The sequence below is a fragment of the Thalassophryne amazonica genome, chromosome 8 (genome assembly GCF_902500255.1).
Source record: "Thalassophryne amazonica chromosome 8, fThaAma1.1, whole genome shotgun sequence".
NCBI classification, from domain to species: Eukaryota; Metazoa; Chordata; class Actinopteri; order Batrachoidiformes; family Batrachoididae; genus Thalassophryne; species Thalassophryne amazonica.
This window is the reverse complement of record NC_047110.1, coordinates 73,579,742-73,607,714: the sequence shown is the minus strand read 5'-3', so window position 1 is coordinate 73,607,714 and position 27,973 is coordinate 73,579,742. Positions and strand designations below refer to the sequence as shown.

The 27,973-nt window shown below is 43.1% G+C and overlaps 1 protein-coding gene across 1 annotated transcript in view; it reads right to left on the bottom strand.

Moving 5' to 3' along the window:
- The window catches only part of terb1 (telomere repeat binding bouquet formation protein 1), a 48,036-nt gene extending 28,703 nt beyond the window's left edge, over positions 1 to 19,333 (bottom strand). The window contains exons 1-10 of the mRNA XM_034175498.1: positions 18,998 to 19,333; positions 18,772 to 18,882; positions 17,456 to 17,587; positions 14,896 to 15,027; positions 13,526 to 13,586; positions 13,286 to 13,404; positions 11,671 to 11,799; positions 10,814 to 10,966; positions 10,597 to 10,728; positions 8,046 to 8,171 (exon numbers count right to left, since the gene is read on the bottom strand). Of these exons, the coding sequence (XP_034031389.1) occupies positions 8,046 to 8,171; positions 10,597 to 10,728; positions 10,814 to 10,966; positions 11,671 to 11,799; positions 13,286 to 13,404; positions 13,526 to 13,586; positions 14,896 to 15,027; positions 17,456 to 17,587; positions 18,772 to 18,882; positions 18,998 to 19,028 (1,126 nt within the window). The 5' untranslated portion in view covers positions 19,029 to 19,333. The remainder of the gene's footprint in view (positions 1 to 8,045; positions 8,172 to 10,596; positions 10,729 to 10,813; positions 10,967 to 11,670; positions 11,800 to 13,285; positions 13,405 to 13,525; positions 13,587 to 14,895; positions 15,028 to 17,455; positions 17,588 to 18,771; positions 18,883 to 18,997) is intronic.
- Between the last annotated feature and the right edge of the window lie 8,640 nt (positions 19,334 to 27,973).

Here is a 27,973-nt window from a genome sequence, read left to right as displayed (position 1 = left end):
ATTAAACTCTAGTGCCTAAAACTCTCTTGAATATATTCTCTGCGTTTATAGATGTTGGTTTTATTTGCGTTTGTTAAATTCCACGCATTTTAAATGTAGCAGACAGGGATTACTGTATCTGGAATTTTGTTTTCAAGGCCTCTACTGCCATCTACTGGTCAGTAGTGTTCACTAAGCATGTGGGAACCAGTAGATAGCAGTGTTCTATTTATTTTGGCCCCGGTTATGTCAGATGATTGTCAAATCAACTTTTTGGCTTTGCAAATGGCTTTTTTGTGTGTGCAATGAATGTATACATTATACAAGTTTCACTTTTTTAATGGAATTACAACCTTATTTCTTTTTCAAATTCTCCCATTTTTTGCATCCAGCCTTATTTCCTTTAGAAATTTCCTTGACAAATAATATCAGTCTATTAGGACGTCAGGTTATGTGTTACACATATACATGTGTGTGTATATATTTTCCAACTTATTCCCATTGATGAAACTTTTCATTTTCTGCCTGAAAGCTTATTAGATGAGTGTGTTCAGGGCTCCGTTTGTTTACAAAATACACACACGTTACAGACCTTGAAATCCAACAGCAGGGATTGATATTATCCAAAGATTTATGAACATACAAATTAACGTGCTTACACTTTATCATGATTTTCTCCGTTGTGAGATATAAAAGTGTCTTATCGTAGCGTTCGTGTGTATGTGCATTATAACGCAGCGCACGAGCGACGTTACAATATTCTTCAGAATGACAACATATGCAACATGCATCCAGCAGCATACACGCTGCTGTCATAGACAACTGCCTGTAAAGTTTTTTTGGCAAGTTATAACTTTCTAAACAGCGTAATTTGTAATGAAATCCGCTTCATTTATGCGGCTCTTTTGGCACCATGTTTGTTTTTTCAGAGACAGCAGTAAGCTCCTCCTACCCCTCCAAACGGAGGGATTTGTAGCCCTTCGCCTTCCCCTCCGCCTCGCTCCAAAAAGAGAGACTCAGCCAGTGTTTAGCAGAGGCACTTTTACCCAGAATCCTTTGCGATCTGTCTGTTTGTTACAAAACCTCAGAATTAGTGCATTATGTTGGGAAAGTGTAAGTACACGGACCCACAACAGGGGGCGCAAATGAACGGACAATGGAATAGGTCAAATAACACACTTTACTGTTGTGAATACGCACAACAAGGACAACAGATCACAATAAAGGGACAAAGTCAAATTCACACAGGTGTCGTGTGGGCAGGCTCGAAGATAGGAGACACCTCTCCAAAGTAGAACCGGAACCACACGGTTTCCTCCGCCACCAGACCCCGGGAATACTGGAGCCGCCAAGTCCCGAACTCCCAGGTGGCCACTGCCTCCGCGTGTCGGACCTGGTACTGCTGGCGAGGAATAAAGAACAGTTAAAAGAGGGCGCGTTCGCACCCAGGAATCCGAACGACAGGTAAGCTACCTCCACCTCTCGTTGGGAAGTTCTCTCAGAGTAATGCACAAGTTAAAAAGATCACTGTTAATCAGCTAGCAGAGTATGTTACCTTCTCGGTAGAAACGATATCTCGGCAAAGAGGTGGAGACGTCGTCCTGCTGATGTACTCCTGCCGATCAGATGATTGGTAACAGCTGTTGCGGGTGATGCGTGACAGCTGTCACCCTGGCTGCTCCTGTGAGGCGGCTGCGCCCTCTGGTGCCTGGAGCCCGCACTCCAGACAGGGCGCCCTCTGGTGGTGGGCCAGCAGTACCTCCTCTTCTGGCGGCCCACACAACAGGACCCCCCCCCTCAACGGGCGCCTCCTGGCGCCCGACCAGGCTTGTCCGGGTGGCGGCGGTAGAAATCGGCCAGGAGGGCCGGGTCCAGGATGAAGCTCCTCTTCACCCAGGAGCGTTCTTCAGGTCCGTACCCCTCCCAGTCCACCAAATACTGGAAGCCCCGGCCCATCCTACGGACATCTAAGAGCCGGCGCACAGTCCAAGCCGGCTCGCCATCGATGATCCGGGCAGGAGGTGGTGCCGGACCGGGAGTACAGAGGGGTGAGGTGTGATGGGGCTTGATCCGGGACACGTGAAAAACGGGATTGATCCGCAGTGAGGCCGGAAGCTGAAACCTCACTGCGGCTGGACTGATGACCTTGATGATTTTGAACGGACCGATATACCGGTCCTGCAGTTTAGGGGAGTCCACTTGAAGGGGTATGTCCTTGGTAGACAACCACACTGCCTGCCCTGGCCGGTACGTAGGGGCCGGGGTCCGCCGACGGTCTGCATGGGCCTTCGTCCTCATCCAGGCCCTCAGGAAGGCAGAACGGGCGGCACGCCACACCTGACGGCACTTCCGTAGGTGGGCCTGGACCGAGGGCACACCGACCTCTCCCTCAACCACCGGAAACAAAGGAGGTTGGTACCCCAGACATACCTCGAAAGGGGAGAGGCCGGTGGCTGACGACACCTGGCTGTTATGGGCATACTCGATCCAGGCCAGATGGGTACTCCAGGCCGCCGAGTGCGCGGCTGTCACGCAACGCAGGGCCTGCTCCATCTCCTGATTGGCCCGTTCTGCTTGCCCGTTGGTCTGGGGATGATACCCGGATGAGAGACTCACCGTGGCCCCCAGTTCCCGGCAGAAGCTCCTCCAGACGTGCGAGGAGAACTGGGGACCGCGATCGGAGACGATGTCTGTTGGGATCCCATGCAGCCGGATGACGTGGTGAACCAGGAGGTCCGCTGTCTCCTGGGCCGTCGGGAGCTTCGGGAGGGCCACAAAGTGGGCCGCCTTGGAGAATCGGTCCACTATCGTGAGAATGGTGGTGTTGCCCTGGGACGGCGGGAGGCCCGTGACAAAATCCAGGCCGATGTGGGACCAGGGGCGATGGGGCACGGGCAGCGGCTGGAGCAGTCCCGAAGCCCTGCGATGGTCAGCCTTGCCCCTGGCGCAGGTGGTGCAGGCCTGGATATAATCCCGGACGTCGGCCTCTAGGGACGCCCACCAGAAGCGCTGCCGGACAACTGCCACGGTTCTTCGCACCCCTGGATGACAGGAGAGCTTAGAGCCGTGACAGAAGTCCAGGACTGCAGCCCTAGCTTCTGGTGGGACGTAGAGTCTGTTCTTCGGCCCAGTTCCGGGCTTCGTGCCAGGGCCTCCCGGACGGTTCTCTCTACGTCCCAGGTGAGGGTGGCCACGATAGTAGACTCCGGGATGATGGGTTCCGGTGGATCCAACAACTCTGTTTTGACTTCATCTTCATGTACCCGGGACAAGGCATCCGATCTCTGGTTTTTGGTCCCGGGACGGTAGGTGATCCGGAAGTCAAAACGGCCGAAGAACAGTGACCAGCGGGCTTGCCTGGGGTTCAGCCGCTTGGCGGTCCTGATATACTCCAGGTTCCGGTGGTCAGTGAAAACCGTGAATGGCACGGACGTTCCCTCCAACAGATGTCTCCACTCTTCAAGAGCCTCTTTCACCGCAAGGAGTTCTCGATTGCCGACGTCATAATTCCGTTCGGCCGGGGTCAACCTGCGGGAAAAGTAGGCACACGGGTGAAGGACCTTATCGGTCTTCCCGCTCTGGGAAAGCACAGCTCCTATCCCTGAGTCCGAGGCGTCCACTTCAACCACTAACTGGCGACTAGGATCGGGCTGCACCAGAACGGGTGCAGACGAGAAGCGCCGTTTCAACTCCTTGAACGCGGCATCGCAACGATCCGACCAGGTGAAGGGGACTTTTGGTGAGGTCAGGGCTGTCAGGGGGCTAACTACCTGACTGTAGCCCTTAATGAACCTCCTGTAGAAATTAGCAAAGCCGAGGAACTGTTGCAGCTTCCTACGGCTAGTGGGTTGGGGCCAGTCTCTCACCGCCGCAACCTTGGCCGGATCAGGAGCGACGGAGTTGGGGGAGATGATAAACCCCAGGAAGGACAAAGATGTGCGGTGGAATTCACACTTCTCGCCCTTCACAAACAGCCGGTTCTCCAACAACCGCTGCAGGACCTGACGTACATGCCGGACATGAGTCTCAGGATCCGGAGAAAAGATGAGTATATCGTCTAGATATACGAAGACGAATCGGTGCAGGAAATCCCGCAAGACATCATTAACCAAAGCTTGGAACGTCGCGGGGGCGTTTGTGAGGCCAAACGGCATGACCAGGTACTCAAAGTGACCTAAGGGGGTGTTAAATGCCGTCTTCCACTCGTCTCCCTTCCGGATCCGAACCAGGTGATACGCATTTCTAAGATCTAGCTTAGTGAATATTCGGGCTCCATGCAGGGGCGTGAACATTGAATCCAATAGGGGCAACGGGTATCGATTACGAACCGTGATTTCGTTCAGTCCCCTATAATCAATGCATGGACGAAGTCCGCCGTCTTTTTTACCCACAAAAAAAGAAAGCTGCACCCATCGGGGAGGTGGAATTCCGGATCAACCCGGCGGCTAAAGAGTCCCGGATGTAGGTCTCCATTGATTCGCGCTCAGGTCGTGAGAGGTTGTACAGCCTGCTGGACGGGAACTCACCGCCTGGAACCAAATCAATGGCACAATCGTACGGACGGTGGAGGGGAAGGGTGAGCGCCAGATCCTTACTGAACACATCTACAAGGTCATGGTACTCCACCGGCACCGTCCCCAGATTGGGCGGGACTCTGACCTCCTCCTTAGACTGGGAACCGGGAGGAACCGAGGAACCTAAACATACCCGATGGCAGGTCTCGCTCCACTGAGCCACTACCCCGGACGGCCAATCGATCCGGGGATTGTGTTTTAACATCCAGGGGAACCCTAAAATCACACGGGAGGTAGTAGGAGTTACAAAAAACTCGATCTCCTCCCGGTGATTTCCTGACACCACCAGAGTTACTGGTGGTGTCTTATGTGTGATTGGTGGGAGTAGGGAGCCATCTAGTGCCCGCACCTGCACAGGCGAGGTAAGCGCCACCAGAGGGAGCCCTATCTCCCTGGCCCATCTGCTGTCTAACAGATTCCCTTCAGAGCCCGTGTCCACCAGTGCTGGGGCCTTCAGGGTTAAATCCTCATAAAGGATTGTCACTGGGAGTCGTGTGGCAATATGGGTATGTCCCACGTGAATGTTTTGGGCCACCCCTAACCCAGTGTCTAGGGGCGGGTGTTGGTGTTTTAACCGCTCGGGGCAGTCCCTTACTTGATGCTCTACTGAGCCACAAACAAAGCACGCTCCGCGGGCCAGCCTCCTCTGTCTATCTGGTGCCCTAAATTTGGCCCTGCTCGTGTCCATAGCTTCATCAGCAGGGGGAGCTGTCACCACACGGAGCGTAGAGGCCGTGGAGCGTGGGGAGGGCGGAACTCGGTCGGAACCGGAAGGGAGAGGGACGGCGCGTGCCCGGCCACGCCCTTCGTCTCGTTCCCGATGGCGTTCTTCTAACCGATTGTCTAATCATATAACGAGATCAATAAGCCCGTCTAAATCCCGCAGTTCGTCCTTGGCCACCAGGAGCTCCTTCAGGACCAACGACAGTCCGTTTACGAAGGCGGCGCGGAGGGCAGTGTTATTCCAGCCGGACCTCGCAGCCGCGATGCGGAAGTCGACTGCATAAACAGCTGCGCTCCGGCGCCCCTGTCTCATTGATAGCAGCACGGCTGAAGCGGTCTCTCCTCTATTTGGGTGATCGAACACTGTTCTGAACTCCCTCACAAACCCATCATATGTCAGAAGAAGCCGTGAATTTTGCTCCCAGAGCGCTGTAGCCCAAGCGCGTGCCTTGCCGCGAAGCAGATTAATTACATAAGCTATCTTACTAGCATCAGTCGCGTACATGACGGGACGTTGTGCGAAGACGAGCGAACACTGCATAAGAAAGTCCGCACACGTCTCCACACAACCCCCGTACGGCTCTGGAGGGCTTATGTATGCTTCAGGGGAAGGTGGGAGGGGGCGTTGAACGACCTGTGGAATGTCACTGTTGCGCACAGGATCGACAGGAGGGAGAGCCGCAGCAGCGCCCTGAGGGCGCACCTCCACCTGCGCGGCGAGAGCCTCCACCCTGCGGTTAAGGAGGACGTTCTGCTCGGTCATTAGATCCAACCGAGCCGTAAAAGCGGTGAGGATTCGCTGCAACTCACCGACCATTCCTCCTGCAGACGCCTGTGCGCCCTGCTCTTCCATTGGCCGTTCAACAGCCGGTTGACGCCCCTCGGGATCCATGATGTTGGCCGAGATATCCTGTTGGGAAAGTGTAAGTACACGGACCCACAACAGGGGGCGCAAATGAACGGACAATGGAATAGGTCAAATAACACACTTTACTGTTGTGAATACGCACAACAAGGACAACAGATCACAATAAAGGGACAAAGTCAAATTCACACAGGTGTCGTGTGGGCAGGCTCGAAGATAGGAGACACCTCTCCAAAGTAGAACCGGAACCACACGGTTTCTTCCGCCACCAGACCCCGGGAATACTGGAGCCGCCAAGTCCCGAACTCCCAGGTGGCCACTGCCTCCGTGTGTCGGACTTGGTACTGCTGGCGAGGAATAAAGAACAGTTAAAAGAGGGCGCGTTCGCACCCAGGAATCCGAACGACAGGTAAGCTACCTCCACCTCTCGTTGGGAAGTTCTCTCAAAGTAATGCACAAGTTACAAAGATCACTGTTAATCAGCTAGCAGAGTACGTTACCTTCTCGGTAGAAACGATATCTCGGCAAAGAGGTGGAGACGTCGTCCTGCTGATGTACTCCTGCCGATCAGATGATTGGTAACAGCTGTTGCGGGTGATGCGTGACAGCTGTCACCCTGGCTGCTGCGCCCTCTGGTGCCTGGAGCCCGCACTCCAGACAGGGCGCCCTCTGGTGGTGGGCCAGCAGTACCTCCTCTTCTGGCGGCCCACACAACACATTATTCAACATTAAAAGATATATGTTATATTTTAACTTTGTACAAATGACATAATTGACATTAAAGGAGTTATTCTATCGGTATTAATGTTATTTATAATCAAAACCATAAGTCAGCATGCCTTTATTTTTCAAGACCTGCGCCTGACCGGAGTGTCGTAATTGATAGAGAGTTGGCTTTATGGCTGCTCTCGGGGTGCCTCTGTGCTGAGAGCTCTGTAGTAAACAAGAGCTTCCAGCAGGGGCCAAATGTTGAAAGAAAAGTGTAGTCTCATTGTTGGGGTCTGCTGTTGTTTTAAATATTATTATAAGCTATTAAATTTGTTCTACTACTAGTTGTAGATGTGTCAGAGGTAATACTGGAATTTATCGGTTATCTGTAACTTCTGATACATTTTTGGGTGGTTTATTGTTTTATCTTTATTGAAGATAACTTTTCAGTTATCTGATTATCTGTTATCGAAGTTAATTTTTTGGTTATCTGTGCCTACCACTGCAAACAGTATGGCACTCTATGTTAAATCTGTGAGGAGTAGACAGTTCTCAAAAACTGAGTGACTGTGCAAGAAGGAGACGAGTGAGGAAAGCCACCACCAGACAACCCAAAAGAAGTTATAGGCCTTTGTTATTAGAGAAATTGTGTATAGTGCATGTTTGAATTTTGTATCACCAGTTATAAAGCTTCATGATGAGGTGGAGCAGAGAAGGATTTTCTTTCAGCAAAACATCCAATATAGGCTTACATCGCAGATGTACTTGTAATTGTAGCTGAAATTTCAGGTCTTCTTTTTTCAGAAAATCCTCCTCTGAAGGAAACTCAACACACAGCAGCTCTCGGAGATTACTGGTCTTTGTGGTGTCACAAGGCAAGTTAATTATAATGTGGAATTTTCAAACATGTTAAGAGAAAACTTCTCCCATGTTAATACCAAAATATTTTGAGAAATTTCCAAATGACGACCAAAAGGGTCTTCTCTATGCTAATGTTTTGTCAAAATTCATTCACCACTTCTTAAGATGTAGTATGTGCAGGCAAACAGACAGATGCAATCAAGAAACTTCAACCCTCCTCTGCCAGCTGGAAGAGCTTAAAGTATTTGGCCTTTAAAGTAGTGTGTATACCACAGTATTAAGATAAAGTGGTTGTGAAATGTACAGATCACTGTGAAAACGGCATTTTGACTTACTGGCCTGTTTGCAGGTCTGCAGTATGAATGTTGCAGCTTTTCTAACCTCCTCAGTCTTGTCCTCGGTGAGTAGAGTGATGATGATGGGCAAGCCTCCACACTGCAATAACTGAGACTGATGCTCCTCTGCAGAAATACAAGTACTGGTAAAGAATCCCTCAATGAAGAAACATCATGAAGACTTCATGAGAGACAACTGTTGAAGTTACTCTGAATTAAGGGCCCTGTCCCACTGGGGAGAGGATTAATTGCACATGAATTGAGTATACAAATTGCGGCGTTCGTTGTCGTCCGCAACAAAAATGGCCAAAAATGACAAATGTCCCAGTATGAATTATGGATATATTAATAATATATAGCGAATATATGATGAACAATCACGGTTATATAACGCATGTATTGAGGAAACTGATCCAACACATTGAGATTATCACGGCAGTATTACAGGTGTATTATGAATGCATCGCGCACGTGTTGCACGTGCACGGCATCTGCGTTGCGGTCATAAAATAAGCTCACTCGGGCTGTCGGCATCACTATTCACACCAACAATACAGCCTCTGGAGCATTTGCTGGACTTGGACAAGTTGATCACAGAGTTAACGTTCATGTTGTCATGCGAGGGTTAACTGTTCATGAGTTTGGGGAGCGAGAGGGGGGGAAGCCGCTCGGGTGTGAGATGGTGTTTTTTTTTTTTTTTGAGTGAGTTGTGGGTAAACAGCAACTCTTCCTTTTGTTGGTGTTAAATAAAAGTCCTGGATTGCAGCAGCTATTACGTCTTTGTGGATCTACACAGCCAGACCGGCACTGACTGGCAGGTATGTCGCTTTCTGCCACATATAATACTTTGGGTTTACGTGATGTGTTTGTTATGCATTCACAGATTGTCCGCAAATCAGCTGCAAAGCAGATGTAATAAAAATGCTTTATTCGTGGCCAATTTGTATGCATTCGCTACAACATATTTTAGTTTGTGATGTGGACATGATGGGCACGATATATATCTGTTTTACACACTGTCCCAGTCTGCTGCCAAGCCGCAAATCCCCGTCAGTTGTGGATATCAGTGGTTAACGGCAGATACACAGCGCATAGAGTGAGTATGTATTGTGTATGAATTGAGTATATATGGAGTATGTAAGGCGGATGTCATCCGCATTCAGATTTTTGAACAGCTCAAAAATCCTGGCTGCGGACATGTGTGCCTCTGTGGATGATCACGGGCGTGTTCGGATGACGGCCGACTCATACAGGCATGTTACACGGATATTGCGGATGTTTGGCGAATATGAGCCAATTTTGTACGCAATCCATACGCAAATCCTCCTAAACGCCAGTGGGACAGGGCCCTAAAGTCTTACACCAACCGCAAAGTGTTACATCTAGTTTCCAACCAACATATTTGTCATTTGTGGACCCAGAACACATATTGTTAAAAGAGCAAATGTATGTGTACCCATGTGTGTGTTGGTCTTGCATATTTTAGATTAGATTAGACAGAACTTTACTGATCCCTTGGGGAGACTCCCTCAGGGAAATTGGGGTTCCAGCAGTACTGTACAGCAGCACACAGGGTAAGAAGCACACACATTATCAAAAGTGAAAAAAAAAAACATTGATACACTTTCCTTCCTCCCCAGGTTCACAGGCAGGGAACGCAAAGACTGGTCTGGACACAGGACGGCCCTGATGGAATATGTAGTAGCTTGGGTGGTTTGAGAAGGATTTGCCAGAATGAATTCCTAAAATGTTTCACCTCAGGGGGCTGTAGGGGATGCCGTGCCTGTTCACGATTTGCTGTATGCGATGACGCTTTACGTGCAGGTGCATTTTCCCACCAGAAAACCTCTCATTTCAGTCTGCCATCTAACAGCGGTGCGCCTAGCTTAGGCACACACAACTCTTAAAATTGTGAAAATTTTCTGATTGATTTAAGTCATGTCATGTCATACAAAAAATACATCCATTTTCTATACCTGCTTACTCTAATTAAAGGTCGGAGGGAGGGGGCTGGACCCTATCCCAGCAGTCATAGAGTGTGAGGGACAGGATGCCAGTCTATCGCAGGGCCACATACAGACAAACAAACGCATTCACACCCTCATGCAGACCTACAGTAAATTTAGTTTCCAATTCACCTAATAGGCGTGTCTTTGGACGAGGGGAGGAAGGTGGAGCACCCAGAGGAAACCCACACAAACACAGGGAGAACTTGCAAACTCAACACCGAAAGACTTCAGGTGGGCAGCAATCCCCCGACTTTCTTGCTGTGAGGTAACAGTGCTAACCACTATGCCACCACGCCGCTGTGAAAAATATACCCATGCTTACTTAAGAGACTACATACATCCCCTTTACACACTGCACCTTACTTTGCTCTCAGATTACATGCATGTAACTAGCAAAGTGAAGTTGGACATGCCTCAAGTGCATTTGTGTCATGCCCTTTAGACGCTGCACTGTCAACTGTCAGAATAGGGCCTTAATGTGGAAATTAATCACTTCATCAGCAATAGAAAATATACAGCAGTATACTCCTGTGCAGTCTCACCAGAGGCCTCAGTGCAGTGGCCCAGGGTGAGTAAAACTGAGATCCTGTCCTCGGAGTCCAGGTTTGGGCTAGCCAGCAAGGAGAAGAGCTGAGAAACCACACCGTACTGAGCTAAACTTGAAGCCAGCACAGCTTTAAAGAACAGATTTAGAAAAAGATTAAAATTTGGAATCTTGACATCAGCAGAAGAACATGTAAATATGTCTGAAAGACATACAGTTGTCAGTGATACAAGCTGAAAGGGTCTTCGATAAAGTGACAGATAGTTGGCAAGACAACAGACTTGTTGCTGCCTCAGCAGCTCGATGAACCAGGGTAAGGGTGAGAGCTTCCAAACCGCCTGAGGCAGAAAAACCTTCTTGGGCACAGGCTGCAAAAATAAATACAGAATAATTGGTTTTGTTGTCATTTTAGATGTTTAAAAAATATATATACCATATTCGCGCATCTGAGTGCTCTGGGTGTTCCGTGCAAAATTCTGCTTGAAGTGGGGGTGGGCGTTTGCACAAGCTCGTCCAAATATTATGTTTGTCGGACCGCCCAGTTCAATAAAATGTCTGATTTCCTCACACATAAAGAATAAATCACCTGTCTGTGTCTATTTTTTTCCCCCCTCTCTCCTTTTGTCAAATGTGTTCCATGTCAACTAATGTCTAGTGCAGCAAAAAAAAAAAAAAAAAGATGACGTGCTGTTGCTGTCTGTGTTTCCTGCTTGTTAAGATAAATAAAAAAATACATAAATTGCCATCAGCCTCTCACTGAAAACAGTGGAACATCCGGTCTGTTGCTGACTGTCAACATGTGAAGTCAGTTTTCTCAGTGCTGGGTCCAGAAATGCAACGTGTTGTCTCTGTGTCACACTCTCTCACATTCAAAACGGCAAACAAACATCCAGGCAGCAGGAAAGATCCGTCTGAACTCCCCTCAAAGTAATAATTAATGAATAATGAATTCATAATTTATTAATTAATTAATAATTTCATTTCCGGAGGGGGGTGGGCTCGGCCCTCGTCCCTCAGATGTGGGAATACAGTGTATATATATCACACAATGAGCACAGATCCTGCTTCTTACGGTTATTGGCAACTGTCATGGCTATGAAGGAGCATATGGGCTGAAAAATCTCACTGCGGGGTAGAACAATCTGCTGAAGCCACATTCTTATGACTGGAAAGACTGCCACACACATATTCTGGCCGTCCTCTGAAAGAACAAAGAAAAACACAATTGAACTAAAACTGGTTTTGATTTTATTATTGCTACAAATGTAATCCAGTTTCACTTGGTAACAGGGTCGGTTGTAACCAGTTTGGCGCCTGAAGCAAGATTTTTAATGCTCCACCCCCCCCCCCCACACACACACACACACAAACTCAATATATAGACACTTTCTTGGAAATGCAGAAATGCACTCCATCCTCAAAACGGTACATGTGCTCTTACGCAATTTTTGAGATGCCCCTGTGAAAAAACAAAACAAAACAAGCACACCCTGTGACGGATAGCGTGCGTGACTGAAGCTGCAGCTCTACAGCTTTCTTTCACTTCCAAATTCTCTCACGATTATGGCATGTTAAATAAAGTCCATTAACTCCTGCTTACAGACCGATCGCCAGTGAGAGAACATGCCCACGTCCACTCCTCATGGATGGATTGCGCACGCCATCACCGGCTACAGCTCTGCAGCTTTTTTCACCTCCAAGTTTTTTCAAGATTGCGGCACATTGCATAAAGTCCATTAACTCCTGGAAATAATGTATTCTGACTTTTTCCAGTGTATCAAATCCATCTGCGTGTCCAGGCAGTCTGTAACAACATCATGGAGCCAAGCTTCTCCCCAATGCGTGCAGTTTTTTTCCTCTCTCTCTCTCCCTGCGCGCAACTTATGCAGCCATTCCTGCAGTGTTGTCAAAGTAACTTTAAAAAGTTACTTTTTTAGTTGCTTTATACAATTACTTTATGCAGTTACTCCATTAGCAGCTTTAATAAAGTAATTACTTTATTAGAAGCTGCCGAAAACTTGCAACTAATAAGTAATGTAACTAATAAGGTAAATGGTAATCTAACTTGGTTACTCTTAAGCTTGAGCAATCTAAAGCTTAAAAATAACCAAGTCAGATTATTAGTTACTTTATTAATTACATTCAGCAGCTGCCGACAATTTGTCCACAGCTACTAATGAAGTAACTGTATAAAGTAACTGTAAAATATAACTGTATAAAGTAACTAATGAAGTAACTTTTCAAAGTTACTTTGGCAACACTGCATTCCTTGTACTAGCTACGCAGCGCAATGCAACTCTACACAAGCCCAGTGTGAAAGGGGATTTAGCAACTGCTTATACTGCTTATAGCAGGGGTGGCCAAGTTCGGTCCTTGAGAGCCACATTCCTGACACTCTTAGTTGTCTCCCTGCTCCAGCACACCTGAATCCAATGAAAGGCTCATTAAAAGTCTGCTAACGAGTCTTTCATTGGATTCAGGTGTGTTGGAGCAGGGAGACAACTAAGAGTGTCAGGAATGTGGCTCTCGAGGACCGAACTTGGCCACCCCTGGCTTATAGGCTGGACTGGGCCCGCTTGGTAAATAGACACCAACCATTTAGAAGTAAACTGCTATGAATTATGACTGCTTCATAATATGAAAATTAATGTTTTACCATCAACAGCACTGATTGGCAGCATCATTACCATTCTGAGGATTGTTGACACACCCACAGAGAGCACTAGACACAGATGCCCAAAGTTGGTAGTTTTGAGTGGCATTAGCTGCTTTGAGAGTCCCATCTGTGGACAATGGAAAAGTCATCCTGCAAAGACATGGACAAGCATATATGTTAAGATTAAAATCCTTATTTTCATGAGTTATAGGTAAGAATAACTTTCAGTTGCATGTGATTATAGAATGTTTGCCACAGTCAGGACATTTACCTGAATAGGTCCATTAATACATCAAGACATCCAGTGGTTTGAGCCAATGTCTGCCCCAATTCTGCAAAACACAAAACCCAAATGTTTGCCCAACAAAAATCTCATACAAATTTTAAGTTATGTACTAAATTCTGGGTATAATAAGATCTAAGATACACTGCAATTTTTTGTTCTAAAAGGGACGTTGCCACTGTGAACAATTTATTGGTATACAAACTCATAATGTGCACAGTCTCGCAGTCTCCTGACATCTCAAGAAAACTGTCTTGGGTTCATACTAGGGGTGTCACAATACCTCAATTTGTATGAACCGTATGTGTACGGTACACACGCGGCGGTGGGATGGCTTCCCACCTGGGGCCTTTCTGCACAGTAAAATCACCAGTGTTAGTTTTACACTAGTGATTGTGCTGTGTGTGTGGAGTTTGCATGTTCTCCCCGTGTAGTCTTCTCGTGTTCGTTTCTCTCCGTGTGCTCTGGCTTCCTCCCACATCCAAAGACATGCAGGTTAAGTTAATTGGAAACTTTTAATTGAGCATAGGTGTGCGTGTGAATGAGTTTGTCTGTCTATATGTGGCCCTGCGACAGACTGGCATCCTATCCAGGGTGCACCCCGTCATACCCTATGACTGCTGGGATAGGCTACAGCGCTGATACCCCCCTCCCCCCTTAATTGGAGTAAGAAGGTACAGAAAATGAATTCGTGAGTTGCGCTGCTCATGTCCATAGATTGTTTCTCTCTCTTCACACTGTATCCCTCTCCTCAGCCCACTCTCTGTGTGTAAGACGATCAGACAGAACAGCGAGCCAGTCAGTTGGAGGGATGCAAAGACATTATTACACACAGAAACATTGAAAGCATAAATGAAACTGGTTAATTTGCCTTTTTCTTATGAAATATGAACCTAAAAGTGAAAGTGTACCGATCTGCATTTGTGTTAAATCATTGTCCTGTATGAGATCAATCTGCAGCAGGTGAGTTTTGACAGACAACACTACTAACTTATTACAAAACATGGCATTTTATGAATTAGTTAAAATTTCATGGATGAAATGAATACAGGCAAATGTGTCCAATGGTACAGAGTGAGGCTTTATGAGTTGCAGTCATTTGCGCAAAAATCACATGAAATTGACAAGATATTGAACGCGTTCTGGCTTGACACATTGCGTAAGAGAAAAATAAACAAAAACACAACACTTAACACGCTGCAGAGTAAATTCATCCAATGCAAATGACAAAAATAAAATTCATAAATGTTGAGCAAACAAAATGTGATGTATAGTGACAAAAACAAGCAAAAAAAAAAAAAAGAAGACAACAGGCATGGCGGCTTTAACAAATGTGAGTTCAAGAGTTTCAGTCTTACTGTTGTTGGCTATGAGCACAGTGAGCAAATAGACAGACACAATCTTCTGTGTCAGCAGGATTTCTTCTGTTGTCAAGCAACCAGCAAGGTTTGAGAATATCTCCTTTCTGCACAGTGAATTCTTGCAATACACTGCAAGACATAATTTATAGAAATGCAATTTCATCATTAAAACATGACTGTAAAATGCCCTTATTATTAAAAAATTATTAATTAATAATATAATAATAATATATTAATATTAATAATATATTAATATAAATTATTATTAGTTTAAATAGGAATGTTGGCACAGTGGGACATCTGCTTGTTCAGGCAGCCACAAGTAAAGCTGGCCTTTTGTTTACATGTAATTTATGAAGCCTTACTGTTAATTGCAAACTTCTGGTGAACACTAAGGCCACTGTTGCTTGATGTCTGTTGGTATTTGCAATAAACCTAATTACATAGAGTCTAGTTAGAGAGGCCAGGTCATGTCTGGGAGCACGCATCAATGCATCCACCACACTACGGAAATGTCTTGGGTCCACCCTCACCTTGAAAAAATAGCCATCTATCTGTTGCATGCAAGTAAAACATGGGTGTCCCTTTGGTATATCCAGTTGAAAATACAATGAGGTACGTGTGTGCTGGATCATTCCCAAGCAAACAGAGAAACATGCCACACGGCCAATATGTACAGTACAAGATAGAGTGGAAAAAAAGAGACTTGTGACTGTGCAACTCTGGTAGTAAAAATAATAATGGCACTGCTATTACTACTCCACCAGTGGAGATACAGGTGTCACAGTGTGTCTGTGATGACAGATCTGGATGAAAGGGAGCAATAACAGGTCAGATTAAAATACTTTATTTTCCTCTTTGTGCTACTGTCAGGTCTGCTTCACATGACACAAACGTCCCTTTTTGATAATTAATAATAACTAATGTGTTACCCGTGGGGATCCACGGGCGCGAGATTGGGTAGGATTTATAAAATTGGTAGCTGACATTTTTTTAAGGGTGCTAATAAATTGCGCAAAGTTTCTATAATGAGTTGGAATGGAATCTGATTCCAGAATGTTTATAGAACCTTAGAACTTAGACCTCAACAGTCAACTCAACCCTTTCATTTCCTTTTAATTATGTAAATTTAATGTTAATTTACTGTTTTAATGTATTTATAAATTGTTCATGTTCTTGTTATGATATACACACTATTATTATTGCTATCAATATTATTAGCATTATTATTTTATTTTTACTTCTATTTTGGCATTTGATTATTAAATGGACCACAATGGAAGTGTTTTCACTTTCTTGTGTCATCCATGCATTTTTAACGTATTTACAATTATATTATGTACTTAAATCGAACATACTAAATTATCAAACATAGCTATCATTTGTCCTCATTTGGCCTCAAGTGGAGGAGTTTAAGTATCTCTGGGTCTTGTTCACGAGTGAGGGATGGATGGATGGAGCGTGAGATCGATAGACGGATCGGTGCAGCATCTGCAGTGATGCAGTCGCTGTATCGGACCGTCGTGCTGAGTAGGGGGGCAAAGCTCTCGATTTACCGATCGATCTATGTTCCGATCCTCAGCTATGGTCATGAGATTTTGCTCATGACCGAAAGAATGAGATCGCGAGTACAAGCGGCCGAGATGAGTTTCCTTTGCAGGGTGGCTGGGTGAGGAGCTCGGTCACTCGGGAGGAGCTCGGAGTCGGTGCGCTGCTCCTCCACGTCGAAAGGAGTCAGTTGAGGTGGCTCGGGCATCTTTTCCGGATGCCCCCTGGACGCCTTGCTGGAGAGGTGTTCCCGGCACGTCCCACTGGGAGGAGGCCCCGGGGAAGACCCAGGACACGCTGGAGGGACTACGTCTCTCGGCTGGCTTGGGAACGCCTTGGGGTTCCCCCGGAGGAGCTGGGGGAGGTGTGTGTGGATCGGGAGGTCTGGGCGGCTTTGCTTGAGCTGCTGCCCCCGCGACCCGACTCCGGATAAAGCGGAAGAAAATGGATGGATGGAAGCTATCATTTGTGCGAAGCACATTTCAGTCAAGACATTAAATACAGTTTCACACAAGCTGTTTTTATTCTTGTAATATTGAATGATAACAAAAATGTGCGCAGAGTGTGAACAGGATAACAGCTAACAGTGGAAATGTTCGCTATTAAATATAGTCTTCTTGTTCAGATTGTCACATCTGGGACATGTTTAACAGACTTTGTCCACCTTTCTTTGGGCAAGTTACGGACATTTGTCGCAGTGTTATCCATCGATTCAGTCATGTCTGCGCATTTACACGGAGGATGCACCCCACGGTGTTCTACATGAGCGACGTGCAGAGTACTCAGTGCGCGTGCACCAAACAATGTAACAGCGGTCTATTGCAGTGCTTCTTTGCAAAAAGCAATGAAACGTCAATGGAAGCTCGGAATGAACTTCACAGTTTTTATTAGCAGGCTGGATGTGAAATGGAAATTATACAGAAAAGATTACTATTGTCATACAGGGTTTGCCATTAGTAAAGTGGAATACTTATATTGAAACTAAGGTGTATGTATTTACAACACTTACCATTGGCCTCAGCGAGAGTCCCAAGAGTGAAGAGAGCAGTCTCCTTAACATCATGGTGGACAATACTGGACTTGGAAAGGTTATACACAAACATCACACCTCCCATTTCTCTTAGCAGGTCCACATTATCCTCTGAAATAAAGCAAAAATGATCAAAGCAGGAAAGACTGGACGTCCCAAAATCTATAGGTACGGTCGGGCCTATGTCACTTCTGCGTAGTTACGGCTGCCACTTTGGGTCGCCTCTGAAAACAAACTGTACATGCAGTCACAACCATTGTTGATATAGTCGTCTTTACTGCTGTTTATTCGCAAAGGCCTGCCAATTTGGTCATGCCAAATGGCGTAGGTACGGTTGGACATCCGGGTCCCTGATGTGCGCACACAGCAACACGCATAGTAACCAGCTGAAAACAAACCGCTGTCACGTTCATTTCCTACTTGACATTCATCACGCTCGCATCATTCTGCCACGTTTTTTCTATTTAATATACACCTGTTTTCACAAGGAATGCCACGATCGTGTGCAGCAGTACTAGTACTTCAAAGGACGCTGAACGCTACAGCCGCAGCCAAAGCAGAAATGTGAAGCGTCTCGACCAGCCACGCCACAGGCCAATGGGGGCGACGTGGAAGCTTCATTTGGGCTCACCTCCTGCAGCTGCCTCTCTTGGTGAACCTGCTACAGCAGTAACCTCACCCAGAGAGTTCCTGCCTCCTGCTGATTTGAGTGACCATGAGGACTCGCTTTGTCCAACGTCACATGATTACGTTAACATGGAACAGGTGTCCTAAAAGGAAGAGTTGGAACGCCTGAGAGTGGAGAACTCACAGCTGAAGACAGAATGCGTTCCTGGGAGCCCAGCAGAATGAGGAGAGAAGCAGAATGTGGCGCTTTGGGAGTTCGAAAAAAAAATGCACTTTTTGATCTTTTAACTTATCGTGGTTGGTACAGCCAACTGCAACACACAATCATGGCATTCTGTGTGAAATCTGGTGTATATTAAGTAGAAAAACCCGAGGCAGAAAGCTGCGAGCGCGATGGATGTCAAGTAGGAAATGAACGCGACAGCGGTTTGTTTTCAGCGGCTCGCTGGTTACTATGTGCGTTGCTATGTGCACGTGCATTAGGGACCCGGATGTCCGACCGTACCTATAAAACATGTCGTGTTATATCTAAATGTGTCCTGCTTTTTTTAAACACAACTTGCTTTGTTGAGTCCACATAAAGTTTGACATACAGAACAAACAGAATTTCCTCTTTCTGGCTCCCAAAATGGATTAATGTGTTTTTACCATTTATGGAGCAACATTACCTCTATTTTCACAAATTGAGTGAATGGTCAGAAGAGCTTGTTTCTGCATATCAGGACACTTCATTTGAAACTTGAGACACTCAAGTAGTAAAGAGAGGTCTGTTCTTATGGCTGTAAGAGATGAGAAAAGATGAAAAATGACAAGATATAGCTTAGGCTAAGCTAGCTAAAACACACATACACACAGTGCTAGCAAACTGTGCACCAAACAAAATGAGTCACTTACTGTTCCGACTGCTGATCCTACCAACCTCCATTTCTCTGTGAAAACGATGTTTAATGTTAAAATAAGCAGTTTCACGTTATTACCCACGTACAGAACAATCTTTTAGAACAAGTGTTTCCACACATAGCTAATGCTAAACTACAACAGATGTGTGTGTAGATGCAGCAGAAGCCTGTTTCTGTATAAATTCTGTTCTCTAAGGGGTTTTTCTTCAGCAGAACAAATTTCGAATTTTCAAAAGTTACTTTTCAGTTTAACCAAACAAAATATCATCCCAATGTATTATTCCAAGACAACAAATTTATATTCATAAGTAATTAATTAATCAAGTCTTTATTCTTGTAAAACAACCTAGTTTTACAATTATGGTAAATATTTAAATTATACAAGTATAGTAAATATGTTCCATTTTTAATACTCGTGGTGCCCTTTTTGAAAAAAAAAAAAAAAAAATATATATATATATATATATATATATATATAATTTTTATTTACAAAGCACTTGACCAAAGTGCTTTACAACTTAAATGAAATTAACAGAAAATTCAAACAATCACTCCTCACACAACTAATAAAGACAAATTAAACTATATTACAACCAGTTTATCATTAAACATGGGGGGAAAGGTATGTTTTAAGCCTCAACATAAAGTAGTCATCCCAAGTGAAAAAAGGTTTAAGCCGAAGGGGCTTACTTTGAACACTTTCCACAAAGAAATTTTAAGTAAATTTAAATTAGTGTATTCAGTTGCATTTGTCAATACGTGTTAGTCACTCGTTCATAAAAACTGGATCAAAATTGTGCCGAATTGAATAAAGTAAATTGTTCTTATCTTACAGACTGAAAATGTGAGGCATCAATTGTGTGAAACACAATTTGAACCACCAATTTCTCAGTTCAGGAATATGTGGTTCTTCCATCTGAGAGTATTGTCTGTCTCCAAGAAATGTGTTTGTGTATACCCCGATTTTGCTTTCCTTCTGGAAGGAGTCACTGTGCAGTGTTTCAGTAATATGTTGCAAGATGATGAGGTGATGGCCTCATGGTTAAGCAATCCCTGCCCGAATGGAAAATCACTGAGGATCCTTGGGCATCCCCCACATGCTTTTGGTTGTTGTGCATGATAGCACCCTGACATCAGTGTATGAATGGGTGAATGTGAGGCATTATTGTAAAGAGCTTTGAGCTTCTGATTCAGATGAAAAAGCACTATATAAATGCAGTCCACTTATGATGAGGAGGGCACTTCTTTTTATTCAATCTGACATAGTTTGGAAGTACAATTTACTCATGAATTGTGAATCATGTTTACTGACAAAACGGGTGAACACACCCAGTTAAACACCCTGTGACATTGTATGTGGGGATCTTTTTCTTTTTATTTTCTCTGTACTTTTCACTCCACATTTTTTCAGTGTGGGGACACTCAACAGCCCAACGTCTTAAGGTTGTTGGGCATGTAAGGCCCACTATGTTCAACAAGATAATGAGGGGCACAAGCATTCAGCATCTTAATTGTTAACTGCAGAACCTTGAAATCTGCCCTTGCACAGACAGGAACCCAATGCAGAGAAGTTACCACTGAGGTTATATGATCAAATCTCCTGGTTCCATTCAAAATTCCAGTAGCTGTCTTCTGGATTGCCTAAAGACTTCTACTTTGGGGGGGGGGGGGGGGGGGGTGTTATGGTTAGGTTTAGGGAAAGGGAGAGGGTTAGGTTAAAAAAACTGCATCATGAAAATGTGATTTATTTCGTGATGGTGTCATGGAGACTCAGGACAGAGTCCATGATCACCAGATGAGAGACTAAGTGTTTTAGCTGTGCTCAGTTGTTTAAGAATATCTTCTTAAAGGTGTCCAGAAAAGTCAGAGAAACAAAGTCCCAAAGCAAGAGTTTTTAATTTTGCTAGCAAAAGGAAGCAAAATCCCACAATAGCATTGTACACTGGTTTGCAGTCCCTTTATTAAATATTTTGAACAGGGCAATTTCTCCTAATATGATAAGATCACTTCAAGCAGTACTCAAGTATGATAAGATCACTTCAAGCAGTACTCAAGTATGACAAGATCACTTCAAGTAGTACTCAAGTATGATAAGATCACTTCAAGCAGTACCCAAGTATGATAAGATCACTTCAAGCAGTACCCAAGTATGATAAGAGCATGTCAAGCAGTACTCGGATATGATAATATCACTTCAAGCAGTACTCAGATATGATAGGATCACTTCAAGCAGTACCCAAGTATGATAAGATCACTTCAAGTAGTATTCAGATATGCTAAGGTCACTTCAAGCAGAACTCAAGTATGATAAGATCACTTCAAGCAGAACTCAAGTATGATAAGATCACTTCAAGCAGTACTCAAATATGATAAGATCACTTCAAGCAGTACTCAAATATGATAAGATCACTTCAAGTAGTATTCAGATATGCTAAGGTCACTTCAAGCAGTACCCAAGTATGATAATATCACTACAAGCAGTACCCAAGTATGACAAGATCACTTCAAGTAGTACTCAAGTATGATAAGATCACTTCAAGCAGTACCCAAGTATGATAAGAGCATGTCAAGCAGTACTCGGATATGATAATATCACTTCAAGCAGTACTCAGATATGATCGGATCACTTCAAGCAGTACCCAAGTATGATAAGATCACTTCAAGTAGTATTCAGATATGCTAAGGTCACTTCAAGCAGAACTCAAGTATGATAAGATCACTTCAAGTAGTACTCAAGTATGATAAGATCACTTCAAGCAGAACTCAAGTATGATAAGATCACTTCAAGCAGTACTCAAATATGATAAGATCACTTCAAGTAGTATTCAGATATGCTAAGGTCACTTCAAGCAGTACCCAAGTATGATAATATCACTACAAGCAGTACCCAAGTATGACAAGATCACTTCAAGTAGTACCCAAGTATGATAAGATCACTTCAAGCAGTACTCAAATATGATAAGATCACTTCAAGCAGTACTCAAATATGATAAGATCACTTCAAGTAGTATTCAAATATGCTAAGGTCACTTCAAGCAGTACCCAAGTATGATAATATCACTACAAGCAGTACCCAAGTATGACAAGATCACTTCAAGTAGTACCCAAGTATGATAAGAGCATGTCAAGCAGTACTCGGATATGATAATATCACTTCAAGCAGTACTGAGATATGCTAAGGTCACTTCAAGCAGAACTCAAGTATGATAAGATCACTTCAAGCAGTACTCAAGTATGATAAGATCACTTCAAGCAGTACTCAAGTATGATAAGATCACTTCAAGCAGAACTCAAGTATGATAAGATCACTTCAAGCAGTACTCAAATATGATAAGATCACTTCAAGCAGTACTCAAATATGATAAGATCACTTCAAGTAGTATTCAGATATGCTAAGGTCACTTCAAGCAGTACCCAAGTATGATAATATCACTACAAGCAGTACCCAAGTATGACAAGATCACTTCAAGTAGTACTCAAGTATGATAAGATCACTTCAAGCAGTACCCAAGTATGATAAGAGCATGTCAAGCAGTACTCGGATATGATAATATCACTTCAAGCAGTACTCAGATATGATCGGATCACTTCAAGCAGTACCCAAGTATGATAAGATCACTTCAAGTAGTATTCAGATATGCTAAGGTCACTTCAAGCAGAACTCAAGTATGATAAGATCACTTCAAGTAGTACTCAAGTATGATAAGATCACTTCAAGCAGAACTCAAGTATGATAAGATCACTTCAAGCAGTACTCAAATATGATAAGATCACTTCAAGCAGTACTCAAATATGATAAGATCACTTCAAGTAGTATTCAGATATGCTAAGGTCACTTCAAGCAGTACCCAAGTATGATAATATCACTACAAGCAGTACCCAAGTATGACAAGATCACTTCAAGTAGTACCCAAGTATGATAAGATCACTTCAAGCAGTACTCAAATATGATAAGATCACTTCAAGCAGTACTCAAATATGATAAGATCACTTCAAGTAGTATTCAAATATGCTAAGGTCACTTCAAGCAGTACCCAAGTATGATAATATCACTACAAGCAGTACCCAAGTATGACAAGATCACTTCAAGTAGTACCCAAGTATGATAAGAGCATGTCAAGCAGTACTCGGATATGATAATATCACTTCAAGCAGTACTGAGATATGCTAAGGTCACTTCAAGCAGAACTCAAGTATGATAAGATCACTTCAAGCAGTACTCAAGTATGATAAGATCACTTCAAGCAGTACTCAAGTATGATAAGATCACTTCAAGCAGAACTCAAGTATGATAAGATCACTTCAAGCAGTACTCAAATATGATAAGATCACTTCAAGCAGTACTCAAATATGATAAGATCACTTCAAGTAGTATTCAGATATGCTAAGGTCACTTCAAGCAGTACCCAAGTATGATAATATCACTACAAGCAGTACCCAAGTATGACAAGATCACTTCAAGTAGTACCCAAGTATGATAAGATCACTTCAAGCAGTACTCAAATATGATAAGATCACTTCAAGCAGTACTCAAATATGATAAGATCACTTCAAGTAGTATTCAAATATGCTAAGGTCACTTCAAGCAGTACCCAAGTATGATAATATCACTACAAGCAGTACCCAAGTATGACAAGATCACTTCAAGTAGTACCCAAGTATGATAAGATCACTTCAAGCAGTACCCAAGTATGATAAGAGCATGTCAAGCAGTACTCGGATATGATAATATCACTTCAAGCAGTACTGAGATATGCTAAGGTCACTTCAAGCAGAACTCAAGTATGATAAGATCACTTCAAGCAGTACTCAAGTATGATAAGATCACTTCAAGTAGTACTCAAGTATGACAAGATCACTTCAAGTAGTACCCAAGTATGATAAGATCACTTCAAGCAGTACCCAAGTATGATAAGAGCATGTCAAGCAGTACTCGGATATGATAATATCACTTCAAGCAGTACTGAGATATGCTAAGGTCACTTCAAGCAGAACTCAAGTATGATAAGATCACTTCAAGCAGTACTCAAGTATGATAAGATCACTTCAAGCAGAACTCAAATATGATAAGATCACTTCACGTAGTATTCAGATATGCTAAGTGTTGTGTGGGCCGCCAGAAGAGGATGTACTGCTGGCCCACCACCAAAGGGCGCCCTGCCTGACGTGCGGGCTTCAGGCACGAGAGGGCGCTGCCGCCACGGACACAGCCGGGAGTGACAGCTGTCACTCATTAATTCCTGACAGCTGTCACACATTCTTCATCATCGCACTCCATAAAGACCAGACGTCATCTCCACCTCATCGCCGAGATATCATACTTCATTGGAGGTAATACTCTCAGCCTTTTTGTGAGATTTATAAATCTGTTATTGTGAGTGTTTGCAGGAGAACCGGTCGTTTTTGCGGAGGCTGTGCAAGACTGCGCTCCTTTTCATCTGAGACCGCTGCAACATATTGAGTGAGAGGTGGAGGTGGAATTCCCACCGTTGTTGTTACTGGGTGTACACACACCCACACTTGACTGTCTTTGTTCTCGCCAGCAGTACCAGATCCGACAGTCGGGGACGGTGATCACCTGGGAATTCGGGACTTGGCGGCTCCAGTATTCACCAGGTTCTGTGGGGGCGGAAATCGTGTGGTTCCGGCTCTTCTCAGGACAGACGTCTTCTATCCTCGAGCCTGCCCACACGTCACCTTTGTAATTTGACTGTAATTATATTCTGAGATTGTCTGTATGTTCGTTGTGCACGTTTCACAACATTAAATTGTTACCTTTTGGCTCATCTATTGACCGTTCATTTGCGCCCCCTGTTGTGGGTCCGTGTCACTACACTTTCACAACACTAAGGTCACTTCAAGCAGTACCCAAGTATGATAATATCACTACAAACAGTACCCAAGTATGATAATATCACTTCAAGCAGTACTCAAATATGATAAGATTACTTCAAGCAGTACCCAAGTATGATAATATCACTTCAAGCAGTACTCAAATATGATAAGATTACTTCAAGTAGTATTCAGATATGCTATGGTCACTTCAAGCAGTACCCAAATATGATAATATCACTTCAAGCAGTACTCAAATATGATAAGATCACTTCAAGCAGTACCCAAGTATGATAAGATCACTTCAAGCAGTACTCAAGTATGATAAGATGAATGAATGAATGAATGAATGAATGAAAACTGTTTATTTCGAACATTTGATACAACAACAATTACAAGATAGATCAGTAAAGACAACAACAAAAAAGTTCCTACTGTGTACCCAACATGTCCGAAAAGGGGTAGGGTGAAGCATCAGCTTATTTATCCCTACCCCTTCTTCCCCACAACCAGTAATACCCTTTGCCACATATACACATAGATTCCTACACACCCAAACCGATATCAATATATATATATATATATATATATATATATATATATATATATATATATATATATATATATATATATATATATATATATACACATCAACATACATACACATATACATACACATATATACACATATACATATATACACATATATACACATATATATACACAAACATAAATATACACCTACACATACCTACTTACATACAAAATACTATATATTTACAAGCCGAAGCAAAAAACAAAAACACCCTAACCCTCATTACCCTTCCTCCTCCCTATACCTAGAAAAAAACATATTTTTGTACCGCTGTTTGAACTGGTTCATGCTTGGACATTGCTTGAGCCCCACTCCCAATCTGTTCCACATCCTCACCCCACAGACAGAAATACAGAAACCTTTTAATGTTGTTCGTGCCCACTGATGCTTTAAATTAAATTTCCCCCTCAGACTGTAATCCCCTGATCTGTTAAAAAACATATTTTAATATTTGCTGGAAGTAAATTGTTTATTGCTTTATACACAATTTGTACTGTTTGAAAATGAACCAAGTCTGTGAATTTTAAGAATTTGGATTGTAAAAATAGTGGATTTGTATGATCTCTATAGCCAGTATTATGAATAATTCTTATAGCTCTTTTCTGCATTACTGATAGTGATTGTGTTGTACCTTTATAAGTATTACCCCATACCTCTGCACAGTACTGTAAATATGGTAAAACCAGTGAGCAGTAAAGAATGCGGAGTGAGTTGTGGTCCAGAATATGTTTTGCTTTGTTTAGAACTGAAATGCTTCTTGACAGTTTACTTTGTATATGTTTTATATGAGTCTTCCAGTTTATCTTATCATCTATTATCACCCCCAGAAACTTATTTTCATGTACCCTTTCAATATCTACCCCCTCGACTTGTAACTGAACCTGTATGTCTGTATTACAATAGCCAAATAACATGTATTTTGTTTTACTTAAGTTTAATGATAATTTGTTTCTGTCAAACCATATTTTCAATTTTCCCATTTCTATACTGATCCTCCTCAGTAACTCCTGCAAATCCCCCCCTGAACAAAAAATGCTTGTGTCATCTGCAAATAATACTCATTTTAATATTTTGGAAACACTGACAATATCATTTATATAAATTAGAAACAGTTTTGGACCCAATACTGACCCCTGTGGGACGCCACAAGCATTGTCCAAGCATGATGATGTATATTCCCCCAACTTCACAAACTGTTTTCTGTTACTTAAGTAGCTTCTCACCCAGTGCAACACCAACCCCCTAATCCCATACTGTTCAAGTTTATTGATTAATATGTCATGATTGATTGTATCAAAAGCCTTTTTAAGGTCTATAAATATTCCAACTGAATGTAATTTGTGGTCTATGGTGTTTGTAATCTCCTCAACTGATTCTATTAATGCAAGTGATGTTGAACTATGTGCTCTGAATCCATATTGACTATCAGTAAGTAATTTATGTTTATTTATGAATTTGTCTAATCTATTATTGAATAACTTTTCTAATAATTTGGAAAATTGTGGAAGCAAAGAAACAGGTCTATAATTTGTGAAGTGGTGTCTATCCCCAGTCTTATACAGCGGCACAACCTTAGCTATTTTCATTTGATTGGGAAATTTACCGGTTTGAAATGATAAGTTACAGATGTATGTTAATGGTTCTACAATCCATTCAATGACCTGTTTTACCACCACCATATCAATTTCATTTAAATCGGTAGATGTTTTATATTTACAATTATTCACAATGTCTATAATTTCATTTCCATCCACTGCTGTGAGGAACATTGAACAGGGATTTGTTTCTATGAGATTATTATCCCAATCCTCAGGTTGGGAATCAGGAATTTTTTCTGCCAAGCTTGGTCCAATATTTACAAAAAAATTATTAAAACCGTTGACTACCTCATCCTTATTTTCCTTCTTGACATTATTATCAATGAAATACTGAGGGTAACTCTGTTTTTTATTACCATTTTTGATAATGCTATTTAATATATCCCATATTCCTTTAATATTGTTTTTGTTATTATATAATATGTTACTATAATATTCCTTCCTACATACCCGTATAATATTAGTTAATCTATTTTTGTATTTCTTATATCTATTTTCTGCCTCTTTAGTCTTTAGTTTTATGAATTCTCTATACAGTGTATTTTTCTTATTACATGCATTTCGTAACCCTTTCGTCATCCATGGTCGAGCTTGGATTTTTTGTTTTCTGTAGTCTTGTTTAATTGGACAATTTTTATCATATAATGATGTAAATATTTGTAAAAAAAGTTTCATATGCACTATCAACATCACTTTCACTGTATACCTTTTCCCAGTTTTGCTCCTGTAAATCCTTCTTTAGTGTGTTCATGTTTTCCTCTGTCCGCACTCACCTGTATTTTATTTTCTCCTCTGGCTGATTCCGCCGATGGTTTCTATTATAAACGAAAACTGGTAGATGATCACTAATGTCATTGATTAATAATCCACTCACAGTGTTATTCTCAATATCATTGCTGAATATATTATCAATTAAGGTAGCACTATGGGATGTAATTCTGCTTGG